This window comes from Pelophylax lessonae (genome assembly GCF_965119305.1).
Source record: "Pelophylax lessonae genome assembly, chromosome: 2".
Taxonomy (NCBI): Eukaryota; Metazoa; Chordata; class Amphibia; order Anura; family Ranidae; genus Pelophylax; species Pelophylax lessonae.
This window is the reverse complement of record NC_138769.1, coordinates 226,974,534-226,990,317: the sequence shown is the minus strand read 5'-3', so window position 1 is coordinate 226,990,317 and position 15,784 is coordinate 226,974,534. Positions and strand designations below refer to the sequence as shown.

General features: G+C 43.5%; 1 protein-coding gene across 1 annotated transcript in view; it reads right to left on the bottom strand.

Moving 5' to 3' along the window:
- The window catches only part of BCAS2 (BCAS2 pre-mRNA processing factor), a 48,256-nt gene that overhangs the window by 6,699 nt on the left and 25,773 nt on the right, over window positions 1–15,784 (bottom strand). Inside the window, exons 4-6 of the mRNA XM_082246210.1 lie at window positions 11,973–12,134; window positions 5,916–5,966; window positions 2,521–2,601 (exon numbers count right to left, since the gene is read on the bottom strand). Coding sequence (XP_082102336.1) covers window positions 2,521–2,601; window positions 5,916–5,966; window positions 11,973–12,134 — 294 coding nt within the window. The remainder of the gene's footprint in view (window positions 1–2,520; window positions 2,602–5,915; window positions 5,967–11,972; window positions 12,135–15,784) is intronic.

The following is a 15,784-nucleotide window of genomic DNA, read 5'->3' as shown; positions in this document are numbered from 1 at the left end:
CCCCAACAGTGTCACCAGCAAAGCACCCCCACACCATCACCCCTCCTCCTCCATGCTTCACGGTGGGAACCAGGCATGTAGAGTCCATCCGTTCACCTTTTCTGCGTCGCACAAAGACACAGTGGTTGGAACCAAAGATCTCAAATTTGGACTCATCAGACCAAAGCACAGATTTCCACTGGTCTAATGTCCATTCCTTGTGTTTTTTAGCTCAAACAAGTCTCTTCTGCTTGTCGCCTTTCTTTAGCAGTGGTTTCCTAGCAGCTATTCTACCATGAAGGCCTGATTCACACAGTCTCCTCTTAACAGTTGTTCTAGAGAGGTGTCTGCTGCTAGAACTCCGTGTGCCATTGACTTGGTCTCTAATCTGAGCTGCTGTTAACCTGCGATTTCTCAGGCTGGTGACTCGGATGAACTTATCCTCCGCAGCAGAGGTGACTCTTGGTCTTCCTTTCCTGGGGCGGTTCGCATGTGAGCCAGTTTCTTTGTAGCGCTTGATGGTTTTTGTGACTGCACTTGGGGACACTTTCAAGGTTTTCCCAATTTTTCGGACTGACTGACCTTCATTTCTTAAAGTAATGATGGACACTCGTTTTCCTGTACTTAGCTGCTTTATTCTTGCCATAATACAAACAGTCTATTCAGTAGGACTATCAGCTGTGTATCCACCTGACTTCTGCACAACACAACTGATGGTCCCAACCTCATTTATAAGGCAAGAAATCACACTTATTAAACCTGACAGGGCACACCTGTGAAGTGAAAACCATTTCAGGTGGCTACCTCTTAAAGTGTGACTCTACAATTTTCATAGTCCTGAAAATAAAGAAAACTCTTTGAATGAGAAGGTGTGTCCAAACTTTTGGTCTGTACTGTATATATATATATATATATATATATATATATATATATATATATATATATATATATATATATATATATATATATATATATAAATAAAACGATGACTTAGGGGGATTCCAATGAGCTCAAGTGCAAATCACATTAACAGAATACCACAATAATACAAAATATGTAAATGACAAGATGCGCGCGCACCCGCGCCACGTCATCTAACCAACCCGGAAGCAACGTCATTGCGCTCATCTGCGCATGCGCACCGCGGTACATAAATAGGCCGGGAATCGAAACAGGGTGCCACTTCCCTCTGACCGAGGGAGAGTGAAGACGCCCGGACCCTGCTGCCAGGAAAACCTTGGACACTTGCTGGAAACCAAAAGTAACCACAATGCCAATCCGAAGCATTGATGGTACTTCAGTACTTTCTTCATATATTTATGCTTCCCCTTTCTATCTATCCAGATAGAATAGAAGGGGACCTGCTATACAACAGCACCACCTAGTGGTCATCCAGGAGAACACACCTTATATGCACACAAGTAAGTGCAACCAAAAACAAAAGGATTTAAATATATAAAAAAATGCACTGATGATAATTAAATGTATAAGCATATTCACATTTTAAAACACAGATTGGACCAGACCTGGGACAGTACTTCCCCGCTCTCCTTGGCCCAAAGAAACATATGGCCTGACCAGTAAGTACCAAACCAATGTGAAACACATAAAATAAACAGAAAGATTACCAAACACTAAAAAACAATATATTTCACAATTATACCCTAGCAGCAGTGGCAATACGATTCTTATGTGATAGATAAGGAGCAGAGGCAAGGACCAGAAGCAAAATCTCCACCTAACAAGTATGTTCTCTATTATATGACCAAAGGAAAACTAACATTCCGATTGGCTCAAATAATATATACCTAAATCATTTATTTACTATACTTACAGATGTGGTTGACATACTCTCCTTGATAAAGGCCCTTTGGCCGAAACGCGTAGGACATTTGAATATCCTCCCTATGGATCCGACGCTATACCCATAAGCGTGGAACAATAGAGAGACAGTGATTGTCACCATATCACCGTGTCACCTTTTCCTACTTTCTCTTTCGCTCACAATCACTAATGGGTCTATAACCAAACATATGATTACTTCAATACTTTCTTGAATCTACTGTATATATTTGTAAATTTATACTATATGTTTCAATACATATAATAAATCTGTTTTATTCAAAACAATCTTCTCCTATGAACATATATATAGCCCGTAAAGTCCCATTTTTTGACCTGAGGCACCAAACCCCATATTCAAAACTTCTTTCGGGATGATGGCTAAACAGAACTGAAAACTTCTTTGGGAATCGCACACCTATACCCCACAATAATACAAAACATTGTCTGATGGTTTAACTCTGAAACATCCATAAAATGGATATGTAATTTTGAGTGGACAGATCCTTTAAATACAATATAGGTATCCATATTTTGGTCAGGTGAGCCAATTCACCTGTTGTAGGGTCAGGAGACTGTTTACAGTGAGAAACAAAATTGGCCACAGTTGCCAAAGAATTTTGTTTTGCCTTCATCTGATTTAAGATACTGGACAGTGACAATTACTGTTTATGTTTGCAAAAATATCTTTTGACTTACGTTGACTCCATTTCTCTCAATTTGGCACCGGATGTGAGTTGAGAGTTCTTTCTCTGCCAGTTCAAATCCTGAATACGCTTTCTAGGAGTAAAAAAAAAAAAAAAAAAAAAGAAGAAGATTAATATCACTAAACTAATTCCCAAGTGCAATTAAAATTTTACTAACTGCAAAGGAAAAACCCTCAAACCACCCCCTACATAGTTCTATGCAACCTTTAATGCCAATACCTTCCTTTACCACATTTAGATCATTAAAGGCACTGTATAAATATCCTGGTAATTCAGGGTATGGGGAGGCATATGTTTAAAAGTTAAAGATAGCAGAGAATAGAATAGTGAAAGTATTTCCGAACAAGGTTTATAAAAATTCAGGTAAAAAGGCTCAAAAAAATATATCATTCTCCCCTCTTTATAAAGAATATCTTCCAGTAGCCTTTTTGGCTACTGATCCACATCCGGGGATCCCCAACGCGCACACAGCATCTGAAACACCTCCGGGTGTAAGGACCATTCCCCCTTGTCCAGGGTCTGGCGGCTCAGATAATCGGCCTGCCAGTTCTCCACACCTGGAATGTGAACTGCCGAAATCGCCAGGACCTGCGTCTCGGCCCAAGACAGAATTTTGGTCACTTTCTGGGCCGCCTGGGCACTCCTGGTGCCCCCTTGGTGATTGATGTTAGCCAGCGCAGTTGCGTTGTCCGTCTGCACCCACAGGGCGGCCCCGAAGATGATCCGACCAACGGAGCAAGCATAGTCTGATCGCTCGCAGTTCCAAGATGTTTATTGGCAGGGAGGATTCCTCCTCCGACCAAGTGCCCTGGGCAGACAGAGTGCCCAGAACGCCACCCCAGCCTGGCATCCATGGTGATCACGGTCCACAACAACGGCCGGAAGGATTTCCCCTCCCATCAGAGCAGGAGACTGGAGCCACCACAGAAGATCCTCTCTGACTTGGTGACTCAAAGATATCCTCCTTTCCAATGAAGGAGGATGCCTGTCCCATCTGGCCAGGATCTCCGCTTGAAGAGATTGTGTGTGGAACTGTCCAAATGGTATTGCCTCGAAGGCTGACACCATCAACCCCAGGGACCGCATGCAGGTCCTGAGCGATGAGGATTTGTTGTCCCTGGGGGGCCTGATCTCGTTCTGTAGAGTCCGGAGTTTGTCCTCCGGCAGAAAGACTTTTGCTTGGGCGGAATCCAGGACCATCACCAAGTAAGGGAAGCGAACAGAAGGGGACAAAGTCGACTTCTGAAAGTTGATGGTCCACCAGATGCTCCAGGAGTGTCTGAACCGTGGTTGACAGATCGCGCAACAGACTCGGGCTGGAATTCAATCTTAACAGGAGATCGTCCAAGTATGCCAAGATCGCAATTCCCTGCGCCCGCAACAGGGCCAGAACAGGAGCCAACACTTTGGTAAACACCCTTGGAGCCGAAGCGAGACCAAAAGGCAACGCCACAAACTGATAGTGTTCCTCCGCGATTGCGAAACCTCTGATGACCCTCGAATATGGGGATGTGCAAATACGCATCCTTTAGGTCGATTGAAGCCAGGAAATCTCCCGGGCTCAGGGAGGCTACCACTGAACGGAGGGATTCCATACGGAACTTTTGAACCCGCACGAAGCGGTTCAGAGCCTTCAAGTCCAGAATCGGACGTACCTTGCCCTCCTTTCTGGGCACTGTGAACAGATTTGAGTAAAACCTCCGAAATCTGTCCCGATGCGGCACCGGGATGATCACCCCCTGGGCGAGGAGATCCTGAACCGCCCGTTGAAGATCTTGTAAACGATCTGGGGTCAAATGAAGATTTGAGGGAAAGAACCTGTCCGCTGGACGCGATAGGAATTCGATCTTGTATCCTGATCGAAAGATTTCCTGAACCCACCCGTCCTGAATCCGGAACAGCCAAGGTTCGGGAAAACCACGCAGACGTCCCCCCACCCCTGGAACGGGTGAGGGCGCCCCTTCAGGTCGAGGCGGACTGGGCCGCCGTGCCAGCATGGGCGAGTTTGGGCTTGCCCGCCCAAGGCTTCTTCTGGCAGGAAAGGACCCCCTGATTTGGTTTAAAGGAAGGGCCCCGCTTACTGCGGAAAAACTTACCCTTGGGAGCTTGGGGCAGCAGAGTGCTTTTGCTCCCGGTGACCCCTTAACCAATTCGTCCAGGGAGTCCCCAAAAAGGCGATTCCCAGCATAAGGGATGTCAGACACCGTCTTCCTGGAAGTCTGGTCAGCCGACCAGCTCTTTAGCCATACCATACGACGGATTATCACTGCGACAGCAGATAGTCGTGAGACTAAAGGGGCCTCATCCAAGGCCGCGTCACACAGGTATAGAACAGCCTGAATAATCTGGTCCACCATCTCCAAAGTAGCAGGAGGGGCGGAATCAGCCACAAGGGTGTGTGAGCACCTTGGCCCAGTCTACCACAGCCTGATAGACCATTACAGAGGCGAAAACAGGTTTCATCCTCCATCCTTTTTTTCTCCATCTTCACGGAGGGAGACAACAGGAAGCGAGAGGAAATCTACCCCTAGGAAGGGAAATTTACATGGGAAAGTGTCTCCACTGAAGCTTTATCACTAATTCTGGTTTCCTCAACAACCCAAAATTTTCAAAATCTAGGTTGTCATAGGGACAGAAAGTGAGGTGATATCTTCTGAACAGGGGTACAGACAGCAAAAAAAAAAAAAAAAAAAAAAAAAAGGTTGAATAGGAATAGAAGGAATGAACACAGACTGAGAAAGTTTCAAATGAAAGATAATTTTTTATCAAACGCAACTGCGTGAGAGCATATGTAACTCCGCCCTATATGCTCTGATCTGCTACAGCTCAGACTTCCCTTTTATAGGGATTGTTATCACATACAACACATTTACATTTATGCTTTGTCATCCTAATACCTGGCCACTTATGATAACATCTTAATCGAAAACATGTTTTGATAGACGTGTTAAAAACATGTTTTTAACAATCTTCTAAACACCATTTTAGTTTTGCATTTATGAATATAGAAATACTTTATAAATATATATTTATGCCTTTCACTGCACTCAGTCACTCATAATACTTCTATGTAGGTATATTACATATCTAAATGTATTAATATGTATTTATTATTACCACTATATATTATCATCGTATATTATGATGTAGGTATCAGTAAGGATCATTTTATCCTTATACATGGTACAGGGGGGGTTAACCCTCCCCTATGCTATCCAAAAAAACTTTAAAATTATTCTTTTGGCTGGAGCTAAACTTAAAAAATTTACCTGTTCTGACTTGCAAACAAATTTGACTTAAGAACAAACCTACAGACCCTATCTTGTTTGTAACCCCAGGAACCGCCTGTATATACACACACACATATTTGTAACAACAACTTCTTACCTTAATTTTTGAAGATCTTTTTGTGCAGTTTCAATCATACGCACAAGGTTTCTAAAAAGACAACAAATCGGAATATCAGACACTGAATGCAACCGATTATATTATACCTTCAAGTATGATCATGGACAGGCAGATGCCCTGAAAGTGAAGGGTGAGCACTCACTACGGATTTAAAGTTAAGAACATAATTTAATATTTTATTCCCTTGAGCAAAACTCCCCAGCCTGGCCTGCTCCAATTACTCCACCCACCTCCCAAATCAAACTTTTTTTTCTCCTCTCCACCCCATGTGCTACATCAGAACATACATTTTGCCACCCCATCATTCCAGTCATGTGATAATCGCCCTAGATCTCCAGAGATCTTTGAATGAGGGCGATGTAGGGACATTTTGCTCCAATATTTGTAAGTCTAAGGCCTCTTGCATACTGCAGCTTAAAAAAGCTCAGTACAGTGCTTTTTTTTTTACTGATCCAAAATGCGGCCCATTGTTTACAATGTGGTTGTACACACAGGCACGTAAACAAGTGTGGCAAATGCTTGACGTATTTGGCATTTCCAGTCAGTATTTTGCGCCGGTATGCGCATTGGAGCAGAAAAATTATTGAATTTTCCCGAAGAATGTATTATGCGCGTGAGTGTGCAAAACAAACACCTGGAATTACGTCCAAAAAGCAGATGCTCAAACATCAGTACCATGTGCAAAAGACCCAAGTGTCCTTTACCCAAATTATGAATCATTTTACTTTCGCACAGAGGACCACATCAAACTGGTGTTCCTCCTGGATGGTAATTTTTCCCGTTTCAAGGAGGTTGAAAGACTATCTTACATAACATGATTTTTCCCCCCCCCATCAAGGGAACACATCTATTATAAAGTTCACTTCTGTTGTAGAATACCTAACGGTTTACATCATCAGACAAACGTTTATAATAAATGCCACGTTATTTAAAATTTCCCTTCAATTGAAAAAAATAAATACTGAAAGAAACGCTTTTACCGGTCCTTAGGCTACATTCACACCAGCGATTAAGGCCGATGAGCCGCGAATAGCTGCAGCCGCCAGTCACCTGTCAAAGTGAACAGGGAAGGCAGCACATAGCCGCTGAGAGCCACAGCTGGAATCTCCGAATCCTGCTGTTACTATTTTTTTCCATGCAATAATGAGCATTTAAGCATGTGTGTAAAATGGAAAAATTAATCCAGCAGTGAAAGTATCTAGTAACACAGATTTGAGGACATGACATTAAAGAGAATAGGTGACCCTAGTATTTCAGTACAAATACTTTCATTAAAATTCATAAACAAGGCCTAATCTTGGTAAGAGGTCAAAGAACGATTTCTCAGTTTTGATTTGCATCACATTACAAATCACGAACCCTCTCCGCCTCGTAGATGCAGGTAAAGAATGAGATACATTAAAGGGTTGGGGGGCATAGTTTCTAGAGCATTATTCCAGTTCTGCAAACTCATGTTAAAATACTGAAAAATGGAACAAAAGGGGGGCTGGCTGAATACTGGGATTGGTACCATTTGATAGAATATTGTATAGACAGCTATAAACCTGGTAAGATTGGTAAAACATCTGTACTGGTGGCATATGCATTGAGCATTATTTAATATATAATCTTATGATGGTTTGTTTGGACAAATGTAAGCTCTGGAAGGTTGGAAACTCTGCAAAAGAAGACATTTGTAGATGTTGTTTCTTTGTATTTACTCATTTTTCTCCAAACCCCCCCGCCTGAAAAAATTTTTTACTTTACTTTTACAATGATTCATGTTTTATCTAGGATATGACACTGTATTCAAACTATATAACCTCAACCCCTATGCGCTGAGCGCACACAAATATGCGGCCGGGCCTTAGCACAAAGTGGATGCATATAATAGCACCAATAGCACGCGCCCTGCGTGCTCACGTCAGTTACCACTGGCTAACTGAAAAGCTTCTGTTCGCTACTTGCGATCGGGAGCTTTCTGGTCATGTAACCGCCATGACAGCCAATCACGGCGGTCACATGACCATAAGCCCCACCTCCCAGCGATCTTAAACCCTTAAAAGGCCGGCAGGCGCCGGCTCTAAGGAGGTTAATGAAAGATTTCTGAGACTTAAAAGTCTTAAATTGTTGCAATTTCTCACAGCTGAAGACAAGAAAATCCTGGAATAAAATTCAAGTAACACTAATTCTCAAACAAGAGAAATATGCATCTGCCACTAGTGGGGACTGCAGGGGACAGGCTCCAGTTTAGTTTGTATGTTGGCTCCATCCTGTACCTTCTACAGTTGGGTGATTGTTGGGATACAGTAGATGATATTTTCTGTCCTCTCAGGCCTTAACTGACAGGTAAGAGGGTCAATCAAATTTGCTTGACTTTTTCCGCATTTAGCCAGTTGCCGACCGGCCAATGCCGAAAGACGGCTACAGCGCGGTCGGCTAGTTCTAGGAGGGCATACATGGACGTCGATGTCCTCCCAGACTCGCGCTCCCGTGCGCCCCCTGGGGCGCGCACACGGGAGTGTCTGTGCTCGCCGGGTCCCGGGGACCCGACGCATCACGGAACGTGGTAAAGGGCCAATGAGAGCGGCCCTTTACCACGTGATCACTCCGTCCAATGACGGAGCGATCACTTGACAACAAACCGGCGCATGTCCGGTTCATTTCTCTCCTCGCACGCTGTACACCGCAATCGGTACAGCGTGCGAGGAGAGGAGAGAAACTGCAGCTGCACACCACCTCTGCCTCAACCATGCCCCATCCATGTCTCATCCGTGCCCCATCCATGCATTATCCGTGCCCCATCCATGCCCCATCCATACATCATCCGTGCCCCATCAATGCAACCTCAGTGCTCATCCATGCCACATCCGTGCTCATCCTTGCCACATCTGTGCCCACCCATGCCACCTGTGTCATTAATGCCACATCCATCCCACATCTGTGCTCATCCGTGCCACGTCAGTGCTCATCCGTGCCACACCCATGCCACTTCAGTGCTCATCCGTGCCATGTCAGTGGTCATCCGTGCCACATCAGTGGTCATCCATGCCACACCCATGCCAGGTCAGTGCTCATCCGTGCCACATCCATGCCACGTCAGTGCTCATCCATGCCACATCCGTGCCACATCAATGCTCATCAGTGCCTCACAAAATTGTAATGGGAAGACAGAAAATGACGATGCTCCCTGCATGTTGGGCCTCTGTATTTGGTCAGGCTGTGGAAAAGTGTCACATATGTGGTATCACTATACTCAGGAGTAGCAGAATGTATTTTGGGGTGTCATTTTTTGCCATGTACATGCTATGTGTTAGAAATGTCTTATAAATGGACAACTTTGTGTAAAAAAAAAAAAAAAATGCATTTTGTTTTCTTTCCACATTTTCCAAAAACTTGTGAAAAAAATGACATGTTCAAAAGACTCATTATGCCTCCTAGATTATGTGTTGGGGTGTTTTCTTTCCAAAATGGGGTAATTTTGTGGGCGTTTCCATTGTCCTGGTGCTCCAGGGCCTTCAAAAGTGTGATAGGTTGTTAGAAAATTATATGTGTAATTTTTGCTTCTAGAACGCCTGATGGTGCTCCTTGGATGTTGGGCCTCTGTATGTGGTCAGGTTGTGGAAAAGTCTCACACATGTGGTATCACCATACTCAGGAGGAGTAGCAGAATGTATTTTGGGGTGTAGTTGCAAGTATGCCTGTACAGTGTGTGAGAAATAACTGTAATATGACCATTTTGTGAAAAAGAAATAAAAAAAAAAAAATCTTAATTTTGCAAAGAATTGTGGGAAAAAATTACAACTTCAAAAAACTCACCATGCCTCTAACTAAATATATTGGAATGACTCCTTTCCAAAAAGAGGTCATTTGGGGGGTATTTGTACTGTCCTGACTTGTTAGGGTCTCAAGAAATGAGATAGGCCGTCAGTACATCAGGTGTGATCAATTTTCAATGATTGGTACCATAGCTTGTAGACTCTATAACCTTCACAAAGACCAAAAAATGTATACTTATTTGGGTTATTTTTACTAAAGATATGTAGCAGTATAAATTTGTCAAAATTTATAAAGAAAAGTGACTAAATTTGCAAAATGTAAAACCGAAACTAAGAAAAATGCATTTTTTTTTACAAAATTTTCGCTCTTTTTTAATTTATAGCGCAAAAAAAAAAAAAAAAACCCCAATTATGATTAAATACCACCAAAAGAAAGCTCTGTTTGTGTGGAAAAAAAAGGACGAAAATTTCATATGGGGACAGTGTTGCATGACTGATTAATTGTCATTCAAAATGCAAGAGCACTGAAAGCTGAAAATTGGTCTGGTTAGGAAGGGGGTTTAAGTGCCCAGTGGGTAAGTGGTTAATGTTATACAGCCTTATTCAAAAATAGATGAAATTCATTATTTTCTTCAAATTTCTACAAACAATACCTCATAATGACAACATGAAAGAAACTTAAAATCTTTGAAAAAAAAAAAAAACACCACTTTGTTGAAGCACCTTTGGCACCAATTACAGTCTCAGGTCTTTTTGGAGTATGATGCTACAAGCTTGGGACACCTATTTTTGGGCAGTTTCTCACATTTTTCTTTTTCAGGACCGCTCAAGCTCCATCAGGTTGAATGGGGGGCGTTGGTGTACAGCCATTTTCAGATCTCTCCAGAGATGTTTATTCGGGTTCAAGTCTAGGCTCTGGCTGGGCTACTCAAGGACATTCACAGAGTTGTTCCGTAGACATTCCTTTGTTATCTTGGCTGTGTGCTTAGGGTCGTTGTCCTGTTGGAAGATGAACCTTCGCCCCAGTCTGAGGTCCAGAGTGCTCCGGAGCAAGTTTTCATCAAGGATGTCTCTACATTGCTGCATTCATCTTTTCCTCAATCCCGACTAGTCTCCCACAGCATGCTGCTGCCACCACCAGGTTATTGGCCAGGTGATGTGGGATGCCTGTTTTCCTCCAGACACGACACTTGCCATTCAGGCCAAAGAGTTCAATCTTTGTTTCATCAGACCAGAGAATTTTGTTTCTCATGGTCCGAGAGTCCTTCAGGTGCCTTTTGGCAAAATCCAGGTGGGCTGTCAAATGCCTTTTACTGAGGAGTGCTTCTGTCTGGCACCTCTACCATACAGGCCTGATTGGTAGAGTGATGGAGACAGTTGTTCTTCTGGAAGGTTCTCCTCTCTCCACAGAGAAACGCTGGAGCTCTGTCAGAGTGACCTTCGGATTCTTGGTTACCTCCCTGACTAAGGCCCTTCTCCCCTGATCACCATTTGCCCTGGGTGGCCCACTCTAGGAAGAGTCCTGGTGGTTCTAAACTTCTTCGATTTATAGATAGAGGCCACTGTGCTCACTGGGACGTTCAATGCTGCAGACATTTTTCTGTACCCTTCCCCAGATCTGTGCCTCAATACATTTCTGTCTCAGAGGTCTACAGAAAATTCCTTGGTTCAACCTCTGACATGCTCAGTGGAAATAGGATACGGCTGAGCTCAATTTTGAGTGTCATGATAAAGGCTGTGAATACTTCTGTACGTGTGTTTTTCCTTTTTTTTATAAATTTGCAAAAATTTTAAACAAACTTCCTTCACGTTGTCATTATAGGGTATTGTTTGTAGAATTTGAGGAAAATAATGAATTTAATCTATTATGGAATAATACTAACATAACAAAATGTGGAAAAAGTGAAGCGCTGTGATTACTTTCCGGAAGCACTGTATACTGCATTTCATCTTCCCAGTGTAACAAAAAGCATTTCAAATTTGTAAAACTACTTCACATTGAATTTTTTTTCAATTTTCCCAAAAATGTAAATTTTTTTTTTTTTTTTTTTCTGAAAAGAAATGTTCCCCATGGTTTTAAAATTTCCAGAAATTCTACATCTCTGGTTGGGGCCATACACAGCTGCAGGAAAAGGAGAGTGACAGATTATGCTACCAAATTCAATATTTAGTTTATTCAGTTACTGTTTGTCACAGCTTTGCAAAGCCAATCAAATTAAAAAAAAAAAAAAAAAATTAAAAACACGTTTCACTTTTTTTCTTCCCAAGTTGAACTCACTCATTATAGACTTTCCACGCATTGCAGCCATGCTGGGACATAATTTCTAGGTTCTCAATTCGAATTGCCTGGTGCTCCAGCTGTGCCATTGAGTTATTGACACACTCCTGCCATGCTGTGATGTCGTTCCTCTGACCCGAAGAAGGGGCAGGTAATTCATATCTGAAAAGTAGAAAACATGCAACAAAAAAACTGCGTTATGATGGATTATCTCATTTTCAGGACATGCCTTTTAAACCATTTTACATTTTTACAAAGAGGAATAAATGGATTTTTTAATACAGACTTACCTGTTAAATCCATTTCTTGAAGTACATCACGGGAGCCATAAATCATAACGTATGGGTTATATAGCCACCTTTAGGTGAAGGACACTGGCAACCAATCAGAATTAATGCCCCCCTATATAACCTCTCCCACACAGGAAGTACCTCAGTTTTGTAGCAAGCAATAAAGACCCCATAAAAGAGGGGAGGGACCTCTGTGTCCCGTGATGTACTTCAAGAAATTTTACAGGTAAGTATGTATTAAAAAATCAATTTTTCTTTTCGTACATCACGGGACACAGAGCCATAAATCATAATCTTTGGGATGTCCCAAAGCTATGCATGTGAGGGGAGGGGGACCACCAGAAAATACGGCCATCTGACCCCAAAAAAAGGATTACACCGCAGCCTGCAGAACACTGCAGCCAAATGCAGATTCCTCCTGGGTCACAAAATACACTCGATAAAAACAAGTGAACGTATGCACCAACGACCAGGTCGTGGCCTTGCAAATCTGAGCCACAGAGGCTTGATGGCAATGTGCTCAAGAGGCACCTACTCCTCTGGTAGAATGTGCCTTCACAGGAAAAGATGGAACTTTCCCTACTAGATCATACGCCTGGGTAATAACCAGGTGAATCCAAAAATAAATCATAGATTTAGATGCTGCCAACCCCTTTCTGGGGCCTTCTGGCAGCACAAACAAGCTCTTGGTCTTACGAATCTGAGCGGTTTCCTGTAAGTAACCAGCTGCATGCATTACATCAAGAGAATACAAAAACTTTACCTCCTCTGGGTGAGGATCTGGAAAAAAGGAAGGTAGTATAATGTCCTGATTCAAATGAAAGTCGGACACCACCTTGGGCAAAAAACCTGGGTGTGGACATAAAACCACCCTATCTTGAGGAAATATCAAGAATTGCTCTTTACAAGAAAGAGCTGCTAGTTCCGATACCCTTCTAGCTGAGCTTATCGCAATCAAAAAGACCAGTTTTCTGGTCAAAAGAACTAGGGGAACTTGCAAAACTGCCAACACCAAATTTAAGTCCCAAGGACATAATGGTGGCTTCACAGGCGGAAGCAAACATAACATTCCCCGGACGAAGGTCTGGAACCAACGAATGGGAAGCGATCGGTTCCTGGAAGAAAACCAAGAAAGCCCCGTACACACGTACCGATTGTCGGCCGTAAATATTCGGCCGCCGACCGATCGGCAAATTGTAGGCTTGTTAGTATGATGCTTCCGACAGCGCATTTTCGGCCAAACAGAATTGGGTGTGCAGGTATTAAAATTTTTGTTGGCCAACACCAGAACAGCCGATTGTTCACCAGTCAGTACAGATTTCGGCCGACAGACAGCAGATTAGCAAGACTGGGCATGCTCAGAAAAGAAAAAAACACAAGGAAAGTTAACTATCACATGACATCACTTCTGCAGTCGGCTGTTGTTGGCCGTCAAAATTAGTGTGCAGTCTTTTGCAGTTTTCAACGGACACGACAGCCCTGGACAAAAGATGGCCGATCGTTCGGCAGACGATCAGTACGTGTGTACGGGGCTTAAGGCTGAAATCTGTCCTTTGATAGTGCTTAAGGCGAACTTCATATGCACTCCTGCTTGAAGGAAAGCTCGAATTTTCCAGATTATATAATTGCCAGGATGCCATTTCCTGTCCTCACACCAGGCAATGTAGGATTTCCAGACTCTAATAAATGTTTCTGGAGACAGTATCAGTATTTATCAGTGTATGAAATGCAGGGCCAGAAACACCCCACTCCTTCAAGATTAAGGCTTCAATAGCCAAGCCGTTAAATTTAGAGACTGTATAGCAGGGTGGAATATCAGACCTTGAGAGAGAAAGCCCGGACGCAGTGGAAGGACCCAGGGCCTCGCCACAGCCAATCTCTGGATTTGTGCAAACCAAACCCTCCTCGGCCATGCCAGAGCTACCAGAATCACTGGTTTCCCCTCTAGCTGGATTCTGCGCAATAGACGCAGAGTCAGCTGCACCGGAAGAAAGGCATAAATCAGGGAATACTCCTCCTAAGGAGTCACCAAAGCATCCACTCCTACTGCGAGTGGATCCCTGGCCGTGGACACAAATTTCTTCAATGGATGCCAACAGATCTGGTACCCCCCCCAGCGTAGGCAGATTGATTGAAAAATCTTGGGGTGCAAGGGCCATTCCCCTGGAAAAATCTGTTGACGATTCAAAAAGTCTGCATGCCTGTCCGCCTCTTTCTGAGCTGACCGACTCCTTGATGGTTGATATAAGCCACAGCCGTGGCATTGTAGGATTGCACCCCGACAGGGTGACCCTGAAACCTGGATGTCCAGAATTTCAAAGCCCGACTGACTGCTCGGATTTACAAAATGTTGATTGGGAGACCTTTCTCTACCAAAGACCATTTCCCCTGGACAGTGGCTTCCTCCAGAACCGCTCCCCAGCCTGAGAGGCTAGCATCTTTAGTGACTAAATTTCCAAGTCAAAGGATTTCCCCTTCTCTAGATTTCTGGTCAACAACCACCATTTTAGACTCAGACGTACTCTTGGTACTAAAGGCATGGATCGGTCTAGAGACTGAACCTTTCTGGTCCAGGCAGACAGAATGTTGTTCTGTAAGGGTCTGGTATGGAATTGAGCATAGGGAATTGCCTCGAATGCAGACAACATCTTCCCTAGTAACATCATGCAACGGCGTATAGAAGGTTATCTCAGCCAATCAATCTGTTAGTAATAGGATTATCCAGATATCCTATTATAGAGATCCCTCGGGACCTTAGAACAGCCAATACTTGAGCTAGAATCTGTGTGGCTAACCCAAAGGGCAGGGCCACAAACTGAAAATGACGGTTCACTATTGCAAAGCGTAGGAACCTTTGATGAGCCTGGAAAATAGGCACGTGAAGATATGCATCCTTGATGTCTATGGATGCTACAAATTCCTCTCCCTGCAGGAAGGCTACAACTGAACGAATTGACTCCATCTGGAAACTACGAACGTTCAGAAACTGGTTTAAAGTTTTGAGATCCAGAATAGGTCTCACATCCCAGTTTGGTTTGGGGACAATGAACAGGTTTGAGTAAAAACCCTTGAACTTTTCGTCCTCCAGAACCTCTATTATCACTATTTGAGCCTTAATCAGCTGGTCATATGCCAGAAAGAGAGACCTTCTTTATAGGGGATCTGACGGTAAACTTGACCTTATAAACCATAGGGAACACCCGAAATTCCAGTTTGTACCCCTGTGAAATGGTGGAGATAACCCAGTTGTCTTGGATCAATTCCACCCAAACCTTTGAGAATTGCAGCAGTCTTCCCCCCACCCATGTGAGTGGGGGTGCCTCTTTACCGAAAGGGCCTAGTAGAAGACTTGGCTGATTTCTGGGCCCAGGGCTTTTTGTAGTCCTGCCCTGAAGGCTCGGTTCTGGATCCAGATGGTTGAGGCCTTGAAGTAGAAGCACTGGTATTATGAGTGCTGGGGATTTTGAAAGAAGGACCCCCCCCCCCCCCCAAGATCTTTTGAATATACTTATCCAGATCACC